This window comes from Gadus macrocephalus, chromosome 4 (genome assembly GCF_031168955.1).
Source record: "Gadus macrocephalus chromosome 4, ASM3116895v1".
Lineage (NCBI taxonomy): Eukaryota > Metazoa > Chordata > Actinopteri > Gadiformes > Gadidae > Gadus > Gadus macrocephalus.
Genome location: NC_082385.1, coordinates 6,885,444 through 6,907,238, shown reverse-complemented (window position 1 = coordinate 6,907,238; position 21,795 = coordinate 6,885,444). Strand labels below are relative to the sequence as shown.

The 21,795-nt window shown below is 46.2% G+C and overlaps 2 protein-coding genes across 4 annotated transcripts in view; both read left to right on the top strand.

Moving 5' to 3' along the window:
- Positions 1–3,819, top strand: part of atp2a2b (ATPase sarcoplasmic/endoplasmic reticulum Ca2+ transporting 2b) — a 28,820-nt gene extending 25,001 nt beyond the window's left edge. Inside the window, exons 22-24 of one of the 3 annotated variants that reach the window (XM_060049742.1) lie at positions 341–461; positions 2,910–2,965; positions 3,051–3,819. In XM_060049742.1, coding sequence (XP_059905725.1) covers positions 341–461; positions 2,910–2,923 — 135 coding nt within the window. In that variant the 3' untranslated portion in view covers positions 2,924–2,965; positions 3,051–3,819. Of the gene's footprint in view, positions 1–340 lie in introns of all 3 variants that reach the window. The other 2 variants (XM_060049741.1, XM_060049740.1) reach the window with 2 other exon arrangements.
- Positions 3,820–4,482: 663 nt separating this feature from the next.
- The window catches only part of bcr (BCR activator of RhoGEF and GTPase), a 58,351-nt gene continuing 41,038 nt past the window's right edge, over positions 4,483–21,795 (top strand). Inside the window, exons 1-2 of the mRNA XM_060049738.1 lie at positions 4,483–4,736; positions 5,230–6,937. Of these exons, the coding sequence (XP_059905721.1) occupies positions 5,284–6,937 (1,654 nt within the window). The 5' untranslated portion in view covers positions 4,483–4,736; positions 5,230–5,283. The remainder of the gene's footprint in view (positions 4,737–5,229; positions 6,938–21,795) is intronic.

Below are 21,795 nucleotides of genomic sequence, written 5' to 3'. Positions count from 1 at the left end.
ACGTCCAGCTTCCATCCGGCGGACTCGATGTGGTCGTTGGGTACTCTTCATCAAAGAAACGGGGCCTAGCTTTAAACTCTGCAAACCTAACTTTACGACTTTGACGTCATACTGACAGTTTTGTGACACAAGACTCTTGACTAAGCAAGCTTTATACCGCAAGCAACGTTTCGTTATGGCAATGCTAAGCAAATGAGTCGTGAGCAACATCCCTAGTACGGGACCGTATTGACTTGCGAAACACCAGCGCTTAAAAATGGGAATAACTGGGAACGCGGTAGTATGTCGGCGACCCCCCGTGCACGTTTGACGTGTGAAACGCCTTTTCGCCCCTTCGCAGATGATCTTCCAGATCACCCCCCTCAACCTGACCCAGTGGCTGATGGTGCTGAAGATCTCCCTGCCCGTCATCCTGTTGGACGAGCTGCTCAAGTTCTCGGCCAGGAACTACCTGGAGGCCGGTAAAGAGCAGGAGAAGCCCAAGGGCTGCCGCTTTGCTGCATGCATGGAGGGCATCTCCTGGCCCTTCGTGGCCCTCTCCATCCCACTGGTGCTATGGATCTACAGCTCTGACACTAACATGGCCGACATGTTCTGGTCTTGACTGACTCGAGCACCCCAGCACTGAGTTTTCTTCCGACACACCTGCCCCCCCCCCCCCCCCCTCCCTTCCTCACCACCACCGCCCCACCCCACCCCCACCCCAGTCTCCGCCTACCTATGTGTGCATAGCTAGTATGTGTGTGTGTTTTGTGTAGGAGTAGAGTGTGTTTGTGTAGAGCTAGAGCGTATGCTTGTGAATGTTTGCTGAGTGTTCACGAAAAGGACCAAGTTTAACACACACAAAAACGACGTAACCTATAATCTAAAATCGTGGCAATGAGAAGTTATTTGTTAATTATTTTTATTTTATTTGGATAGACGAGGCTCTATAGTGGGTTCACCAATGAACATCACTCCCATAGCTGTGGACGTATACGCTGGTTCAAACGAGAAAACAACAATGTATCAGGTTTTGTGTTTGTTATTGTCAATATTGCCTTTTTTTAAATGTGTATTTTAAATGATTTGGGAATATTTTTCATCTCATTTCACTACAGTATCAATTGTAAACTCCCGTGTTATGTTAAGTCACCCTTTTCATACAAAACTAGATATTCCTCAGCAGTACATCGACCTGTACAGAGATTTCACACTATTTTATGCAACGGTTTTTGTTCTGTTTTTGTATTGCTTTGGTTTCTACCAAGCGTGGCTTATTAAGAGCGCCTTGATTTATTTTCTAATGTTAACCATTGTGTCTTCAGTATAACTTTAGAAGTCTTTCAGAGCCAACGGACAAAGATCGTGCGGCGAGAAGGATGGGAAAGGTTTGGGGAGTGAGTGGTTGAATGCGGGAAAACAAATGGAGACATTAGTTATCCTCTTAAAAAAACTAAACTAAACAAAGGAAAGCTGCATGTTCTGTGACCAAGCATGAACTGTATGTGGTTTCTTCATTTATTATTTTAAATTGACATGCCCCCCCACCCCTCCCTTGATAATGTAAAAGCTACTTCCGTGGATGTTAAGTGTTTTAAGAACTATGATTTGAAAAGCCAGTTTTTCTGCAATAGGCAGAGCACAGCTACCTCAGTACGACAAATTTTGCTCCTTTGTAGATGCCTAATACGTGGCATTCCACAGTCGATATTTAACAGTTCGTTCAAATGACGGTATACGATATGAGGTGTGCTCCTATTGGCTTGTGCTGAAAACAAAATCATCCTAGCCTCAAGCCTTTTAAAAAGAAAAAAAAAAAGTATTTGTTTTGATTGTTATTTTTCAACTACCATTAACTTTATTTGTGTTACGAGACTGGCCTGGATATGGTTTAATAATACTAATTTTGCCATTTCTTGACGGCAAGGGGTTTGATTCAAAGGAGACTGTTCAAAACTGCAAAAAAAAGAAATATATAAAGTACTCTAAATATAAAACTTGGATTGCAAGTGAGATCCCAAATGTATTTTCCTCCATCTTCTATGAAAAATACACTCATGAACCCTTTGAATCAAAGTGTTTTCTGTCTTCATTTATTAATTCTATAGGGGTCTAAGATTATTAGTGTTTTTGTATGTCCATACAATACTTGAAACGGATCATGCACAGACTGATGAATGATTCACCTTTACTTGACACAAACAGGACTGGCAGGGGCTATTTGTAATTCAAAATAAACAGATCTAGTGTATTTTCACCCTTTCCAGGGGTTTAATTTATAGAGATCTGCACTGTCCTAACCCTTTTAGTATCATGTACACTTGCGTTGCCTCATTCCATCCACTCACAACCTCCGAGTGCAAAACTTATACTTCTGTACATAAGTCAAAGACCCTCGGGAACAGCATGGTTTGGTGGATGCCTGGGTTTCTTTGCATTGTGTGTTTGGTTTACTACTCACAACTGTGATTTCTTCTTCAATGCCTTCCACTAGTGGGCCCCTGTCACTTCAGTGAGTATATTCCCTTTACAAGCAAACACCGTATACATATGACATTACACGATGTACCAAACACCTCACATTACACTTATGACGCCTAACGTTACTCCAGCTAGATGAAGTCCTCCACTTTTTTGACCGATACTATAAACCACTGAATGATGCTGTATGGTACATTTAAAGGCCCCAATTTTGCCAAAGGGTCCCCTTTACCGACACAGCAACACAGTGCAAGCAGCTACCTGATAACTAGTCGGTCAGAAGCCTCTTTAGCTTAGTCCCATCTCCATCACGCTTCACTCTATTCACTTTTTTTTTTTACACCTGCTTAAAATCACAATGAGTATCCAGACTGTTTTTTTTTGGTTTAACCAAATTGTATCAATGGAAGTTGATCTAGTTTGACTAATTGTGTGTCATTCCATAGGTTCGTTCTCATAAAGAAGTCCATTCCATGCACCGAAGATGCAAACGTCCAATATGGTAAACGGCATACATGTCAACACTTTGTCATAATCAGCAGATGAAGGAACATGTGGTATGATTGTTTTTCACCGTTGGCTTTCAGAATGAAGTGCTGCAACGTGTTTTCCTGTTTTACCTGTTCCCACATATTTACCCCACGCTGCGCATGTTTTCCATTTATCCGGTTAAATGCTGTTTTGATGACAAGAGTATCGCGTACAGCCTACGAGGCAGTACGCAAGAACCCTGACGTTCATCCTTGCATGAAGAACGACTAAAACCTTTCCAAATTCTCGACTTAAAGGACACTGGTTTTGTTTGTGTGGTTAGTTTTATATTCTTGTAGGCCTACTATACACTGTTGTGCACGCGCTTTTAGCTGTAAGTATGCTTGCGATTTATATTTATAGATTATCTTGTACAATGCAATAAAAAGGTACGTGATTGGTTTTACAGAGGAAGATACATCGTTATAGGTAACCACTGTTTTTTTTATAACCATGCGTAGGGGACTTTGCACAAAATATTTATCATGGAGAAATGAACGACTTGACTTGGTTGAACAAAGAATGACGGATGGATGGTGATCACTGATCGACTTAACCTTTAGCATTTGAGATCATTGACACTCCTTCATCGGTGTCTTGCAATACAATACTGTCGGTCGATTGTTGAGTGTACTCTTGTCTGCATAGTTTTCCACCATACAACTCAAAGTGCAGTAAAACCTATTGGAGAGAAGGGTACCTCCTCACTACCTTGTCAAAGAACAATATCAACCGTATATGTAAAACGATCATTATCTGCGCCTAACAATGATTGTCCATGCATTACTGCAATTGTTCCAGGGAAATAAAAACCTTTATGTCTCACTGCCGTGTTCCGTTTGTCCTTTCACCTATAAGTCATGTAAGATTAATAAAATGGGCCTACAATGATTGTTTTCGAGTACGTCGTTTGCATTACTGAGCGGTAAACGATTTTAAAGAAATGTAAGCGTTCCATTATAACTGTCCCCCGTAAATGTGATAAAAGACCCATTTCTCAAGATCATTGCACTGTCGCAACTCAACCACTAGGAGTCATTGTTGAGTCAGATTCCACCAAGCACTACCTGCACTTAATAACCTGAGGATGTGGCTCGTAGACAAGCACTAGTTGAATGGTATTTTAGTATTTTGATCTTGAGACATTTGGAGCTTAATCCTATACGTCTGTAAATGGCGTAATACCCATCTAATCTTAATAAGTCATTAATAATGGTGTAATTATTTAGAAGTCATACAGCCTATATGTGTTTGGAACATCTGTGAACGTAACCCAAGGTAACGTAGTTAATTTATAAATATCGGTAGCCTACAAAACATTGTCGAGAATAATGATTCTTTCAAAAAATATAAGCAGTAAACTGAACCCTTCATTTCGATTTGTTTTGTTGTGAAACCAATAGAAAAAAAATAACTTCAGGTAATAACCAAACACATTTTGCCCTGTCTCTTTAACCAGCAAGACTGTCAATCATATTTAGTCTGGTCCCTCCCATTTCTTGCAGCTCTCTGCTGCTACACTGAGATGGGGACACACACAGCACCATCACAGCCAAGGAAATGTCTGTAAAACCACATATATCAGGATGGGCCACTGAAATGGGATAAGACGGCGGAAGAAAGACCAATTCTTCCAGGATATTTGAACGCGAGGCAGGCTGGATAATCTTGATTTTTCTGCGAAAAGTGATTTTCTTGTCGCTTATTGCCCCTTTCTCCAACATTCGCCTTGGACGTTGCTGGTAGGTACAAAGGGTTTCAGAAATACTGTGTTATGAATGAACCGTGGGCAAGTAAATGGCGAACGGCCGCATCGGCTATGTGGTGTGAAGTGTTGATGAAGAGTAAATAAATAAGGAGCCTTTTGGTTTTACTTCTCCCCACACCACGCTACAGTCAAAATCCAGGTCTGAGCGAAGACAGATGCTGTCATTGTGTTGCGTCTGAGATTTTTCTCTCTACAGATCGCTAAGGGACTCTTTTTTTCTTGGAATAATGCACGACCAACGGGAAGCCAATTCACATTTTCCCGTGTTATACACATCCCCCGATGATATTATACACAGGCAGCCGCTCACTTCTGCTCAGATTTATTATTGCCACTGCGAAACAGCGGATAAGTGTAAACAGTTAGATTGTGCAGTTTGGATCGGATTTGCTGTATTGTAATTATTGTTGGGTTTTGGGATTTTTTTTTCTTCCGTTTCGATACCGATTTCCCCGTGTCGAAAGCAGGACTGTAAGCGACCGACCGTGCAGCCTACCGCTGACATCATCCCCGTGTGGACAATGGTGGAACCGGTGGGATTCATTGAAGCGTGGAAAGCTCAGTTCCCAGAGTCTGAGCCCCCTAAAATGGAGTTGCGGTCTGTGGGGGGCATCGAACAGGAGCTGGAGAAATGCAAAGCCACTATTAGACGGCTGGAACAAGAGGTGAACAAGGAGCGTTTTCGCATGATCTACCTGCAGACTCTCCTGGCCAAGGAGAGGAAGAGCTACGACCGTCAACGATGGGGCTTCCGGAAGACTCCGATCAACGAGGGGGGTGACCCCAATGCCACACAGGGCGCCGACTGCCCGTCCCAGCAGCCACACATGCAGGAAACCGGGGGAGTCGGCGTGGTCGGTGGCACCGGGGAAAGAAGCCGCTTCCAGCCTGTGGCAGAATGCGGGAGGTCCAAGCCCAGACCCCCTCCGGCGAGGAAGTCGGCCTCCCACGGAGACGGCCTGGAGCTCCAGTCTGCGTTTGAGGTCCCCCAGCAGGCAGAGTCCTGCGACAGCCTGGACGGCCTCTCGCCCTCCAAGCAGCAGAGAGGGGGCGGAGCCTCGGTCTCCCCGCGGCGGCCCGGTCTGACTCCGGACAAGGACCTCCCCATCGACCCCAAGGACAAGCTGGGCATGGGCCTCGGCGTGGCCGCCCTGCGGTCCAACTTCGAGAGGATCAAGCGGGCCAACTCCCACTCGGCCGGGGACGTTGCCAAGGCGACGGACAAACCGATGCAGCTGCAGCAGCAGCAGCAGCAGCAGCAGCCGCCGCAGCCGCCGCCGCCATTCTACACCAACATGGAGTTCCACCACGACCGGGGCCTGGTGCGGGTCAACGACCGCGAGGTGTCGGACCAGATCAGCACCCTGGGCACACAGGCCATGCAGATGGAGCGCAAGAGGTCCCTGCACTCGTTGCCCGGCAACCTGGCCACGGCGGCGGGGGAGCTCCGGACCCGGCCCGTGTACCGAGGGCGGTCCACGGAGAGCACCTGCGGCTACGACGCCGAGTACGAAGACGGGGAGCCCAACCCGCGGCACCCGGCCCGCGCCAACGGCGGGAAGCCGCCGCCGCCGCCGTGGCAACCGTCGGACTTCCAGGTGTACTCCAGCGTGTACGTGGGCGGGGTGATGATGGGCGAGGGCGGGGGCGGGGGAGGCGGGGCTGGGGGTGTAGCCGTAGGGGGAGGGGGGGTGATGATGAGGGAGCACGGAGGGGGAGGGGACGACCACCTCCTCACCTGGCCCCGCCGCTCCTACTCCCCGGGGAGCTTTGAGGACGCGGGCGGCGTCGGCGGGGGCGGCGGGGGTGGCGGCGGCGGCGGCGGCTACACGCCGGACTGCAGCTCCAACGAGAACCTGACGTCCAGCGAGGAGGACTTCTCCTCGGGCCAGTCCAGCCACGTCTCGCCCAGCCCCACCGCCACCTCCGCCAGCACGGCCGGCACCACCGCCTTCCGCCGGCCCTACCGGGAGAAGAGCCGCTCGCCGTCGCAGAACTCCCAGAACTCCCAGCACTCGTACGACAGCAGCAGCCCGCCCACGCCGCAGTCCCAGAAGCGGCAGCACCACCGGCCCCAGGGGGGCCACGTGGTGATGTCGGAGGCCACCATCGTCAGCGTGCGCAAGACGGGGCAGATCTGGCCGCCCGCCTCCCACCATGACGGCGCCCCCCACGGTAAGGCCGTCCCCCACGGGGACGCTTTTCCCGCTGGGTCGTTTGGTTGGTTTGCGGTGGATGTGTTTGTTGTGTTGAATCGGTCAAAGTGCTGCAAATGTTACAAGTAACTCAATTGTGTCCTACTTGACTCTAGTGCTGAATGTCTTTTTAAAGGGAAATGTGTCACTTTTAGTAAACTAAGGTGTGTAGGAGAACCAGGGGTAAAATCCTATATTTTTGACAGTCTCCACTGCCCGTTTGTGAACGTTTAATTTGGCCTTGGTGAGGGCCTTTTCGTGAGGTCAAAGGGCCTTTTTAACATCAGGATGGAGGGTTAAGCTTCCCTTACAAAGCTCATACACAATGCCGGTGTTAAAAAGTATCTCAAATGGGTTGCAACCGAGGGGGATAAACCATCCCACCTTCTTCCAACTCTTGGCACATAAAGCCTTTTTCTATATCTCAGTGTTCCTGTTAGGGCTGAAATGGGGTTCACCTACACTTCAATAATACCTTTGTTACATCCTACCCTCAAGAGACTGTATTTTCCAGATCTTTTTCCCTAAAACCTATAAAATGCTTTACTGATATACTTAGTCTGTTCTAAGTATATTGGCAGGCTAGTTCAAGTGTGTGTGTGTGTGTGTGTGTGTGTGTGTGTGTGTGTGTGTGTGTGTGTGTGTGTGTGTGTGTGTGTGTGTGTGTGTGTGTGTGTGTGTGTGTGTGTGTGTGTGTGTGTGTGTGTGTGTGTGTGTGTGTGTGTGTGGTCTTTGTTCCCTCAGGGACTTTATTTTATAGATGATGTCACCCAACACAATCACAACCTGACCTGCAGAAAGAGCAGAATTTTTAAACATGTTATTTTCAACAGCTCAATGTGTGATGTATTAACGCCTGTGACAATTAGAACGCCAGCTTCTTGGCTTTCGGCGCCTGTAAGGCTCTGTTCTCCATACTGCTCTCTCTTTGGACTCTGAACAAGTATCCCTGTAATACCTAGCTCATCAGCTCTGAGCACGGTGCCTTGCAGAGTCCAATTCAAAACCTCCCACACTCCTTCTCTCCTGCTCCACGCTCTCCAAGCCATTAGCTGGCGCGATCAAACCTCTAATTTACTAGCTCCCTACAAATAGAACAGCAGCTCGTAGTGGCCTAGCAACGTAGCCTGGGGCTACATGCATGGGCCCCATGCCCGGCTAATTTACTGCCAGGTGAACTTGGCCCTGATCTTCATAGAGCTATCCAGTATTCAGACCACTTAAAAAGAGATGAAACGATGAGTGGAAGATCAGATGTTTGATTTTAAAACATTCACCCAAGGTTTTTTTTGGATTTGTTTTATGGCAGATGGAATAGAGGAGCATTTTTGGAGAGGGGGGGAATTGTTGAAGGAGGCAGGGGTTAAAGAGAGGCACAGATGGAGGGAACACTCCCGTTGCATAATACACACGCACGCGATGGCAACCATCAACACATGGGTGACTTCATCTAGATACTTCTGCGTGATGACCAGGTGCTAAGCCTATGTTTTCAAATGCCACACAGTCAAAAAAAACAACATTTCTTTGTGGATGAATACATCGCAAAGCATGTAATATTACATAGCAGTGGTTATTATATGCTTACATAATAAACCATTTTGACCCTAGATAGCAGCAGTACTTCTTAACCATGTGCACCCACTCGTCTGAGGGCTAAAATGTGTGAGGTTGTGACTACCAGTGTGCCGATGCTACATGGTGAGAGAGCTAAAACCTGCTTGAGTGCTACTACCATGTGACTACTAGCACATGCCATGGCTCAAACGTGGGTCTTCTATGGGACAACCAGTGCAATACGCGAGAGAGCTAAAATATGCTACAATGTGACTACAAGGGCATGGATGGAACACACACTCTGGGCCCCCCCCCCCCCCCCCCCGCGAGTATCCCCCCCACCGCCCCCGCTAGCCTCTCATATTTTTCTATTTATTTAATTATATTTGTAGGTGGCTACACAGAACAGCTGTTGTGTTTGTTTGTGAGAATACACAGGGAAAGCCCTACATTTCTTTGGGAGAAGATTGAGAGACCTGTTTATTTTAAAGACATTTAATACATTTCGTCTAGGCCTGCCTTAAAGAATGATAGACCCTGATATACACACAGACAGAACCCAGGTATAGTTCACAGTGGTGCTGTCATGACTGCTCCCCTCTCCTTCAAGCAGAGCCTTTCTTTTTGGTGAGGTTTGGGCTTGGGTGGCGTTTCTGCGGGCCTCAGTCTTCGTCGGCCACACCTTCTCGGACATTTGGTCCCGTGTCTTTTTTTAATGGGGGCTCACGTCTTTTGATCTAGCACGAACGGGAGCCCTTTTCCCCTGCGAGTAATTTTTCTTTGCACGCCTGGGGTGTGTCCACTTGTTACATTTCTACGTGTTTATTTAACTTACACGGCCCCTAAAATAGCCGTACTTGTTATGGTTACATGTGGCATCGCACCGGTACGAGTTTGTTTGACGGAACCTGAAGAAAAGGAGCTTTCATATAACACTGCCATTACATGGGTGGCAGCAGACTGTATAATGTTCTATTTGCAGCGATTCACAACATACCTGTGGGCGGGTTACTGCAGGACAAGCCTGGCCTCTGCTTCAATGGCCACATTGTCCATCCCCTCCGGCCGCTGCTGAGCCCTCGGATTGGCTCCTTCATCGTGCGTGTGCATGTGCGTGCGTGTGTGTGTGTGTGTGTGTGTGTGTGTGTGTGTGTGTGTGTGTATGTATGTGTGTGTGTCTGTGTGTGTCCCTGAGGGATTGTTATTTTATTTTGAAAGCTGATGTCACCAAACACGTTCACATCCTGACTCGCAAAAAGAGCCACCAGACCTACGGGTAAACTCTAACCACATGTGTGTAAAATATTAACGACTTGGTCAATTAGGAGTCTCTTGGCTGTCACGGACTGTAAAGCCTTTCTTTATTTTTCAAATAGAAACACTTTGCACTGCTCCTGTGTGACACAACCATTAAGTCGTTATTTTCGAAAGCGGGTGAGGGAGATAGTTTGTGACTACGAGGCAAGGAGAGATGTTTTCGCCGTCTCAAGGGGCTGCAGTGGTTGAGAGGGAGAGGGAGAGGTGGGGGAGTGACCGTAGCAGGAGGTAACCTAGTTCCCAGGCGTTCTCATCTCACGCAACGCCGGGAATGGGGTACCTTCTTGGCCAGAGAGAATGAATGGGTTCCCCAGCATGCTCGTGAGTCAGCGTTGGCTGTTTTAGGGTACATGGTTAAAGAAGTGCACGGCATCATTTCCACTGCAAAGCCATCATCCTCCGCTGGAGCAGATAGGCTAGTTCTGGAGGTAATCCCAACATTACCACTGAATGTCTGAATGCGTGTACTCCAGAGCACTGGACTGCAAAGCAGGATGTGGGGTTTGCGAAGGTCATGTCAGGTTGAAGCATGGGTTTCACTGTCCACAATGGTGGTTCCCTTTTTCTGACACTGAAAACCCAGGATCAACTCTGGGTTTTTCACTAGCTGGTTTGGGAAAACCTGGGTGTATTTAACCAGATGGAACCACGGTCGTCATGGCGATCTTGCGTCATCGTGGTTGCTAGGCTTACTGAAGCCAGCTAATGAAAAAATACCCTTGGTATGTTGAACTCGCTTCGTGGTATAGATCCCAGGTCAGACGGAGCAAATCTATGTATCAACATCCCTGGAAAATGTTGGTGACTTGTTTCCTCTTGTGACCCGTCTGCCCTGACTCTAACATCCGCCATTTTGGCCCCGAGGTCAGAGCCAGTGGTGTCCCAGGCGTTTCGATTGGCTGCCGTAGCAGGGAAATTACTAGCTGGCTTACATGTTTAACCGCTCCTCGCAGGCATTGCCTGGGTCTTCTGGGTTTTCTGCATTTCTGGAGACATCTCTGTGAGCTGTTCATCTCAGGAAGTCCTCCCCAGAGACTTGGTTCAGCGCAGGGGTCAGAGTTCAAACCACAGAAACCGCTGACAGTGTTGGATTTGGAACCAACATGGCCGCATGGCATCTGATGTTAACGTCAAACAGACAAACCTCCTTTAAAGTGGTGGCCAGTCTGGTTTAGAGAGATCTATCTAGATCTCTGTCTGGTCATGTAAAACACTCCTCCTTTATCCCTAATCTCCACCCTCTAGTCTAGAGGATTACAAACTGGATTAGAAACTGGCTAACAATCAGATCAACATTAGCCGTCTTCCTCAGCTAAACATTTCGCTAATACATGTTGTTCTAGTGTGTGTGTGTGTGTGTGTGTGTGTGTGTGTGTGTGTGTGTGTGTGTGTGTGTGTGTGTGTGTGTGTGTGTGTGTGTGTGTGTGTGTGTGTGTGTGTGTGTGTGTGTGTGTACACTTAATGGACACCTAATCTGTACTTAAAGGAGGTGTAAAGTGATTGGGTTTCACTTAATCCTTAATGTATTGAATCTGAACGGTTTTCACCAAAATCTTGGAGCTAAATGGCAGTTAGAAATGGCAGAAGATTCAACAGTAGCGGTAACCATGTTAAGCTGTAAATACAGCTTGCAGGTTCAGCTTTACCCTAAACTGTAGGTATGCACCAGAGTACGGTGCATAGATATCATTTCCATGGCAACACTGAGTGGTTGGTGATGGGGGCGGAAGTTCTTGCGACACTTGGCTAGCAGTTCTAGCATTGTGTACCCATTCCACAAGACAACGCACGCCGAACACACGCGCACACTCACACACGCACACACACTTTAGCTAGCAGTGTTACCCATTCCACTGTCAGAACACCTCCTATACCTACACTCTTTCCAGTCCCTTATTACCTGCTCTTCTTCCATCTCTTTTATCTAGCTTTTCTATAAATATAATTTACCCAGCCTGCTGCTATTCCTCTGACACAAGCAAACATCTATCACACACGCGCACACACGGATGCATTTAAATGGGCATGTAAAAACACAGATATGAATCTGTACATGTAGCCACCAACTACAAACCTTCCTCGTCAAACCTTCATCTCTCTCTTATACGATGTTCTCTGTCGTCCCCCCCCCCCCCCCCCCCGCGTACAGGCTCTTTATTCACTGTGTGTGTGTGTGTGTGTGTGTGTGTGTGTGTGTGTGTGTGTGTGTGTGTGTGTGTGTGTGTGTGTGTGTGTGTGTGTGTGTGTGTGTGTGTGTGTGTGTGTGTGTGTGTGTGTGTGTTTATTGGATGAGCTGATGCAGATAAGATGAGGGTACAGGAACGGTGTGTTTTGAGGCCGTAAATGGGAGCAGGGTTAATGAGTAACGTGTTGCAGCTGAGCGCTATTGAGCACAGAGTCACGGAGCAGGTTAGGTAGGTCACTGTTTAAAGTCTTGTCTGAATCGTTACTTCAAACGTATGTCGACAACATTCCTGTATTGTTTTGGGCTAAGATCCTCTGCTCCCAAAGTTGGGTCTGGAAGTATCGCGGAAGAGAGGCGCTTGATGATCGAGTAAATGAGGGGAGGGGAAGGGGAGGAAAGAGTAAACAGGTTGGAATTTCTGGAATTTTATAATGTGTACACATCCATACACGCCATCTCTCTATACTGCATGTGAAAGACAGCTGTGTGAGTGGGGAAGTGGAGTGTTGTGGGGGCTAGGCTAGAAGATGGCCCCGGCTAACCTTATCAGAGTCACATCACATCTTTATGTTCAGAAGGGGAGGAGGAAGAAGAGAGACCGCAATACACATGCAGATGTTTATTCAGTTCTGTTTAGGGAGCAGTCAGCAAGATCTTTGTAGACCTCCTGTTATTTGTAGAAAGAGGGAGAGAGTGGGAGAAGGGGGAGAATTGCTTCTTAATCTTTTCATACGTGTGGTGGCAAAGCTAGCCACACTATTGATATTTTGTGTGTAATTATAAGTGTGGTTGCAAAGCAAGCCCAATGTGGTAACATATTCTAAGCCCAGTATCTTTGGATACCTATTGTATTTCTAGGAATTCCTCCTGTTATAATTCTGGTCTAAAACACACAGCTCTGGCCCCTCATCCACTCAAACACTTGGGACTTGACAAGTGAAACACAACCGAAAGGAAGGAGGTCTCCAAAAAGTTTGGTCCCACTTGACCACAGGGGGCTCTATATCTGGCGTTCCAACCCTAAAAGGCCGTGTCCCCCCGCCCTGTTTGAGGAACTGTTCTGAAACTTGGTAGAAGGCCCTCATTTGACGTAAAGTGATCCATAAAGTCGAGCTGGTTTGACGTTTCTGTAGCTTGAACGTTTTGGAAAAGATTTACATTTTTTGGCTTAAACCCAAATGACAAACAATTTGGTAAACATCCGCCCTAATCATGATATTTTACTTATATTAGCCTTGCTAGCGTTAGCATGTTAGCATGCTGATGGAAAAAAACTGCATGCGAAGAGGTGGTTCATGCAACTTCACACGTCTTCTTCAGAAAATGCACATGGCGACAAGTCTAGTTTTAGTTTTGCTCGGCTGTCGTCAAAGCCTAGAGCCACTGTGTTGGATGCGGTCGCTGTACCTCCCTACTCCTTCCATTCCATCTGGCCTTACCGCCACCACAAACCAGCTCTCTCCTTCTATCTGAACCCCCCCCCCCCCCCTCAGCTCTTATTCTAACCGGTTCCCACCACAAACCACCTCTTTTTCCTCTTTCCATTCGCTCACTGAGTTTAAATGCCATTTACAAAAGTAAGAGGGCCAATAGTGAAGTGTCGTGAACGGTGCACCTGCTTGTGTATCCAGAAGGTGTTTTTTTTAAGGTATCTCTTCCGGATAAAGTTCTGTATGTCCTATTTTCGAAGTGGACCTGTGCTAGTTTTAGCTTGTTGAAAAGATTTAGGGTTGTTTGGTTCCCATATTCAATATTTTTAAAATGTTACCGTTGGTGTTCATATTATTGATATTGAGTAAGGCTTTATTTATCTTTAACATGTTCCTCGTCATGAATTTGCCTTCTCCATAAGCATTTCATGTTGAAGTCACTTCTTGACTTGGACAGGTCTGTGTCTTTTCTGACTCGTTCAAGTGTCGTTTTTTCTGGTCCTGCTTTAGTTTTAAACGTCTTTTATAATGCATTTCTTCTCAGCAAGTCTTTAGTTTGTCCCAATTCACAAGCCTACACATGAACAGCCGTTGAGTAGGTGATAGACTGTGCTGAATGTATGCAGGTTAAACGGTCAACCAGGCTGTTTGTATAGGTGAAGTTTTGACGTATGTGGTTCATATGTAAACACGTCAATTATGCGTACCAGGAATGTTGCTGGGTTAGCATTCCAGTTTATTGTTTCCATAAGGTACAGCTTTGGGGTTAAACCCGCCCTGGACCAAAAGCTGATAAAAAAGCTGCTGTATTATGAATAATTCATATTTATAATGCATTATTAAACAATGCATTATAATTGTGTTTCTCGGTTTGTTATCGTGTTTCCATCTCCCCATAACATATGCATTTAAATAGATGTTCCCAATGTGCAGTCTCTGATTAATTTCGACAATTCAAGAAAAGAACACACACACACACACACACACACACACACACACACACACAGAGAGAGAGAGTTGAAAGGCCGCTAAGTATTCAATATTTATATTTTTTCCTACCGTGACACCACCCTAACCCCCCCTGAAAGAAGAGGGGGTCTCAGGAGGGTTCTTCATCCATTATTGAAGCCTGCAGCCCTCCTCTTGCTAAACTGGATCTGAGTGTGCTGCAGGGGTGTCATGTTCCCTGCCATGAGACACAGCACTGGGTCACAGCCACAGAAAGCCACTCTACCATGTCCAGAAAGAGAAAGACACACACGTATACATAGACACCCACACACATGTTCTAGTGTTTGTGCGAGTAACTTTTGCGCTAATCACTTTGGCTGAATTTTTGGGTTGGGATCCGCTAGGTTCGATTCAAATTGGTGGTCCTATGCAATGTGTCCGCTCACTTGTCCTCAAAGTCCTGTCCATAAAGGCACAAAAGAACACCCGATGCCCCGGGTAGGAAAGCTGTTGTAGGAGATTCATGATGGTCTGGGTCTTGGACAGGGGAGATGTTGCAGATAAATGATTCCTGTGGTCTGGGTCAGGGAAGTGTTAACTTATTGGATAAGGGAATCCATTCTGATGTACCTCAACGCAGAAAGGCCATAAATGTGAAAGGTTAAAAATATCATTATGACTAAGGCCTCCCTACATTTTATTTCATATTTAGGTTACGGTTTGTGTGACCTTCAAATCTCCTTCACAGACCTCAGCCTAGCCAGTTACACCACTCATTACATATACTACATCATGACTCCTATGTTTCCTTGCTGCCACCTATGGAAGTCTGTATTTTGCAGGAGGGGGTCTTGCACCTTGCGGGACAGGTATGGAACGATAGCCGACGAGTGTCTGATCTTCCAGACCCAGGGGAGTAAATACCGTTCCGCTACGCAGCATATAGACAATTTGTTGTTGTGCGGAAATCTGGAGCACTGGGAGTCGCTGTATGCAGTTTCTGTGCGGTTGGAAGATGCGCAAACGTTACCCAGAGGTTTCGTCACGAGTACGCAAGCTAAGCTATAAAAGTACTGGTGTGAGGCGGCTATTTACATTGTACAAAACAGATATTTAAGTTGAGCATATGCAGTACAATGCAGATTTATTTATCATATATTTTATCATATATATATGTATTTATTAGTTTTTATCACTCTACATAATCTGGCTCCGGTTGATTGGATAAAAACATGAAAATAAAATCTTATCCTATCCCCAGAACTTCTTTCACCGCCCTGATACTTGCCCGCAGACACAGTAAACGAGAGGGAAGTGTCTCTCTTTCTGTTCGATACACCTCGCCGCCCTCGTCGTGTTAAATGTTTCATGGCGGCCGTTGTCTTTCCGTTAACGGTACTAACGGAAAGTTAGAGGACTCACCGTGACGAAGCAGTGATCTTAATGGTCCACACGGTCTACATCTCCTGCCTTCACCCTGCATGCCCCCCCTCTCCTCACACATTACCTCCCTCCGTCTTGTTCTTATGTTCTCAGTGTTATGTTGATGTATTTAATGTGGTGCTACGTGATAAATCACACAGTTGGCAGGCGTTCTCTTTTCGCTCTCGGTCTCTTGCTCCCTCGCTCGATTTTATTTTCAGCCAAAAATACAGCCCTCGGTATACTTGTGCATTGGTCCGTTAAACTTGTATATTTGCACTCTGTGTGCCTTGGGCTTGAAGCATTAATGTGTGGCCTATCAATACTCCATTTATCAATTGGGTTTTATTGGGCTTTTTGCGTTATATTGTGGATCGATGGTGGTTATATCAAATAGCATTATGCATATCCTCTTTTCTTCTATCGTGGCTAAAAGCTCCTATTGGATTTAGTTGGACTTAGATGGACTGGTTCCATATTTGGCCCCCAATTTTCTCTAGCGCTTTTACTCCCAAGGTCAAAAGGACACCCTAGCTTAACTAGCTGATATTTATTTGACAACAAAAGCGTTAGACAGGCATTCAGGAACTTGCCAAACGTGTAAAGGGGCCAGTGAACCCAAAAAAACGGGGTAATAATTCTATGTTTCGGCCATTCCTCGCCAACCAGTTTATGAACATTCTAGTCTGCTCCGAGCTATGCTCCCGTTCATTTGGTGATGACAGAGTGCCTTTGTGGAGGCACTTAGAGAGTATGTGTGGATGTGTGGAGCTCCCTCTTGGGAGCGGTTCAAGTGGTGGGCCGGGTACAAGAGGGCTCAGCTTCTCTAACACTCATAGTATAACGCCATGGTCAACATGGCTCATTATAAAGCGCATACTCAATGACGGGGAGCCAAAAACTGTGAAAAGTAGCTGAGTCGTGACCGTGAGCCAGAACTGTGGGACCCGTGTCCTTCCTCGTACTCCCAGGGGGGGGTTGACCGGGACTATACTGCTATACTGGTCCTAATACAGTTCGATCTGGAAAGGATATTCTAAACGGGAACAGCAGACCTTTTATAGCTATTGGCTGGGAAGCTCTTAGTCATCAGAGGAAAAAATAAAGAGTCTCTTTTTAACTTGATGTGTTCTGGACTTCCCTGTCTCCAGCTGATTCATTGGTGTGTGTGTGTGTGTGTGTGGATGTGAGTGTGTGTGTGTGTGCGCGTGTGTGTGCCTCTGTGCGTGTTTGTGCGCAAACAGTTTATTTGTGATTTCCTATCTATCATTTAAATTATATAAATGCCTGTTAGATGCGCGGCCCCCGACTCTGTCACAAGACATCCAGAGCGCACGGGAGTCTGTCCGCGGCCGTAGCGCAGAAGGAGCGGAGCGCGCTGAGCTTGGCCCCGGGGCCGCCACGGCGGCGGCAGCAGCAGCAGCAGAGGTGGCTTCGCTGTGGCGCCGCGAGCTCTCCCGAGTTCTCCGGCCGGAACACATCGTCGCTCCGGACGTCCGCTTAAGTAACGTCGCCCACCATCGCCACTCGTCAGCAGAAGATATGCCCAGTTGACCGTGGGGTTAGGAGGTCACCCTCCTTTTGTCCAACGCAAGGGCCTGACGTGCGCCTCCCACAAATGTTAACCTTGCGTTCGAGGCGACGCAGCGCAAGGGCTGTGATTGGTCCGCTCTCTAAACCCCGACGCCGAGCCTTAACAGGTTCAAGACTTCGTCGAGGCGTCTGCGTGGTCATTGCGTTGCGTCGACGTGGAGCCGTAACTGAGCCTTTAGCCCCCAGGTGAGAGGCGAGATGGATGACCACGTGCCAGGGGGTATCAGCTCGGGCAAAGGAAAAATGCATGATTCTTCTATCTCCATGCCGTACATGCTTCTTTTACAGCTTGTTGGGTGGACCCTAGTCGGTAATGAGAGACAGAGAGAGAGAGCGAGATTAACTGACCACATGGGGCTTTGGAGCCCTCTCCCACACCCCTCCCTGCTCATGTCTTTCTCTTTGTTTGCCTTTTTGCCTTTTTTTTTTTTACCTATTCTCTTTGTCCCCCTTTCCCTGTCTCTCCTCTCCTTTCCTGTTCTTTCTTTCCATCGCACTCCCTCCCTGCTCCTGTCTCTCCGTTTCACACACACACACACACACACACACACACACACACACACACACACACACACACACACACACACACACACACACACACACACACACACACACACACACACACACACACACACACACACACACACACACACACACTCAGGGCTTCCTGCCTCTCCCATTGTCGTCTTTGATTGACTGGTCCACTTATGGTGGAAAGTAGGTCGCGTGACGACTTTGTCCTATTTAGTTAGTTATCGCTTGAGTTTGACAAAGCGTGTCGTTTTGTTCTTGAATAGAATCTGTGTCTTATCTCCCTCTGTTTCACTCTCCTTTTTCTGTGCATCCCTCTCTTGTCTGTCTATATATATATATATGCTGTAGCTTTCTCGATCAATTAAATCTCTCTCTCTCTGACTCTGCCTCACTCTCTCTGCCTTTTTAAGGTGTTTGAAAGAATATAAATGTTTTAAAAGGACAGGATAACCGTCTTGCATTAATACACTAGGAACTGTTTCAAATCTCTCTGTCCCTCTCCCCCTCTCTCCCACTCTCGTTCTTTCTACCTCCATGTCTCTCGCCCACCTCTGGCAGACTAATCACTGTTTGTTGCCTTGGGCTCCATGCCAGAAGTTCACAACTATGTCCTCAAAGGTTACTTTTGTCACTCCAAGTGCCCCAGTAGCATGCCTCACTGAATCTGTCAACATTGCACATTACTCTGTGCATGCTTGTTAATTTTTTAACTTAAAATGTAAGATTGTGCTCTTTCCTGCTCTGCCAGTTAAGTTGACATATTTACAGCCCGTTGTAGTGCATTTTAGGCCATGATTTATCTATTAACATCTTCTTTAAGCCAGGCTTTGTGTTAACCTTTTTGCTTACAAACGGTACCTATTAAACTATTTAACTTAAATGCCAGTGCGTGACGCTGACCATTTGACCATTCCACTTGAGCATTTGTGTATTCTGTTGCATGTTATAGCAACACTTAAATCAATTGGGTTTGAACGACTTGTGTATAAGTGAGTTTCGGTTGTCTATTGAGACTTAAGTACAAGTGCTTTCACAGCACATGCGTGAGCTCAGCAGCAGCTAGCTCAGCCTGCCTGACTCGTCTAATGACTTCAACTATGAGGGGAGGAAAAAGACACACGGGCAATAAAAAAAAAAGCTCTGTCTGTGTCACACTAGGTGTAAACAAACCTCCTCCATATTTAAAATGTCAATATACTCTGTTACACTGCTTTGTTTACATTGTGTAGTATAAACAGTGTCATAATTATTCACCACGCCCTGGTTTTGTTTCCTCGAAACATGTTGGACTGCTCTGTGTGTGTGTGTGTGTGTGTGTGTGTGTGTGTGTGTGTGTGTGTGTGTGTGTGTGTGTGTGTGTGTGTGTGTGTGTGTGTGTGTGTGTGTGTGTGTGTGTGTGTGTGTGTGTGTGTGTGTGTGTGTGTGTGTGTGTGTGTGTAAACTTATTATTTGACCAGTTCTTCTGCTTCCGTTTCCACATGTGTTTTCCAGTTGGGGTGAATCACTGCCCCTCTCTGTGCTAGTGGTCCCTGGTTGTTCACTGATGTTTATATGTAAGTAGGCCCCTGATAACAACTTGGAGAATGTTATTTAGCAGATGGTCCAGTGACGATGAGGATGATGATGATGGTGATCATGTAATGACTCAGCCCCATACCCAGACAGATACGGGAGAAGGATAAACTCATGCTGCACATGAGTCTCAAATGTGTCTCGAGCCCTAGTCTTGCTGCCATATTTTTAAGCTGTTTTTCACAAAAAACAACTGTGTGTGTGTGTGCGCATGCATGGTCATGTACATGTATGAATTTGTGCCTATCCATATGTTAGTGGCTACATGTCCTGATTCATGTGTGTGTGTTGACATGCCCATTTAAGTGTCTATGTGCACGTGCATACGTGGTCATGTACGTGTATGCATACGTTAGTGGCTACAGCGACAGATTGATGCCAGTTCTCAGTGTGAGCGAGCACATGGGTGTTAGTGTGAGCCTCCGACCGCGTGGTTCACTCCTCCTCTCTCCTGCTCGCCCTCCCTCCAGACGCTCTCATGAGCAGATTAATGGAGCATGCGGACCCTTCAGGGAAATAGTTTGTTTGTTGCTAAAAATACTCTTGTGATAATAGGCTCTGCTCTTCTCTCGGCACACACTCATGACGGTCGGCATGTATGTGTCATGTGTGTATCATCATATTCCTCCTCGATTTGCGTGCATGACTCCCACGAGCCGTGCACATCTTCCAGATGGTCGTATTGTAAAGAACACATTGTCCGTTGTATTATCCTCCCGTCTTTAATGGGGTAACGTAGGGGACACACGATGGTGAAAAACAAATCCGCCTTGCCTTGTGAAATTGGATTAATGGAACTATAAATGGAGAGATGCAGTGTATTGGGGAATTTAACAGGGAAATGTGATCTGTGGTGACGTTTCGTGGGCCAGTCGATAGGATTTGATACTGCTAGTCGCCTCCTGCTGCTTACGTCATCGTTTATTGTTCATTTTCCATTTTGGTTTACTTCCAGTAATCTGATTTGGAAGGACAGAATTCCCCAGCTCTGTGCTCTGCATATGTGCGGTATTGAATCTTTATTTCTAGTATTACATTGGAGTAGCATTTGGCTGAATAAAGATTATTACAATACATATTTATCCTCTTTCTGTATATTCCATTATTATAAGCCAAAATGATCTAGATTCACAGTGATGCATAGTGGGAAACGCCCATACATACTATATTCTTGAATTGTACTTGATGCCTGTCTTTTAATGTAAAAAAATTTGAATAAATTCTGATTCGGCTGAACCATAAGCTTGCACACGAACGTAACACCATGTTGATTTGCATGTTAGCAATCAGTGCGATCAATTAGTTTCCTCCTATGCATGAACAACATGGAGAATCTGTATGTGCGCAGTTGTAAAACAACAGAAGGAATAGAGCTGAATGTAGCTCTTTGTTTAGCACAGGCCGCTGTAGTGTAATCATGTGTAAGTGTTGCTCTTTGGTTGCATAATGACTTTCTAGCTATCATTCATTCTCCTCACTCACACACACACAAACAAACTTCTCTCTCCACACATCCCCGTGTTCTGTCTGTCTCTCGGTCCCTTCGGCTGTTTGTTGTATTGCTGACTCCCAAACTAGCAATTTGTTTTAGCTACAGGGCTGTACGGTAAACAATGCTCTTTGTTGAATGGCTTTTTGAAGAAACATAAAAATAGGCTCCCGGGTTTAAATGTACTTCTGAAAACGTTGACACAATAATGGATAAATAATAAATATAACGGATGGTGGAAAGTAACGATTGTTCGAGAGCGAGGCAAAGAGATGATAAAAAGTTTGAAGTATCACCTCCCCTCACATGATAACAAGATCAATCTCCCAAAAACATTGAGCGACAGAAGCTAAATGCCGATAGAAAAGTATTCTCTTCTGATCTACATACAGTATCTATCCTAATGCTAATATTCAATTAACCCAATTGGTGTATAATGGATTGTAGTCTTGACAATCTGGCTATGTCATCAGTTTCCCACTGTGTGATGTGTATCGCACAGCCCTTTGTTTTTGCCTGTCAATCACAAACAGGTTTTGTATGCACGCTTTCAAATACCTCTTCAGTTAAGGGTGGATTTCCGACAATGTGTAGATGGGGGTGATGTGGTAGAGTTACATTAGTTTCACACCACACACACACACTGAAACACACACCAACAGACACACACACACACACCACACACACACACCAACAGACAGACTGGTCGCATATGCCTGATTCATTATCACAAGCTCTCAAATGGCGGAAAAGTGAGTCCTTTGTTCTCCCTGGTGCCACACGTCTTG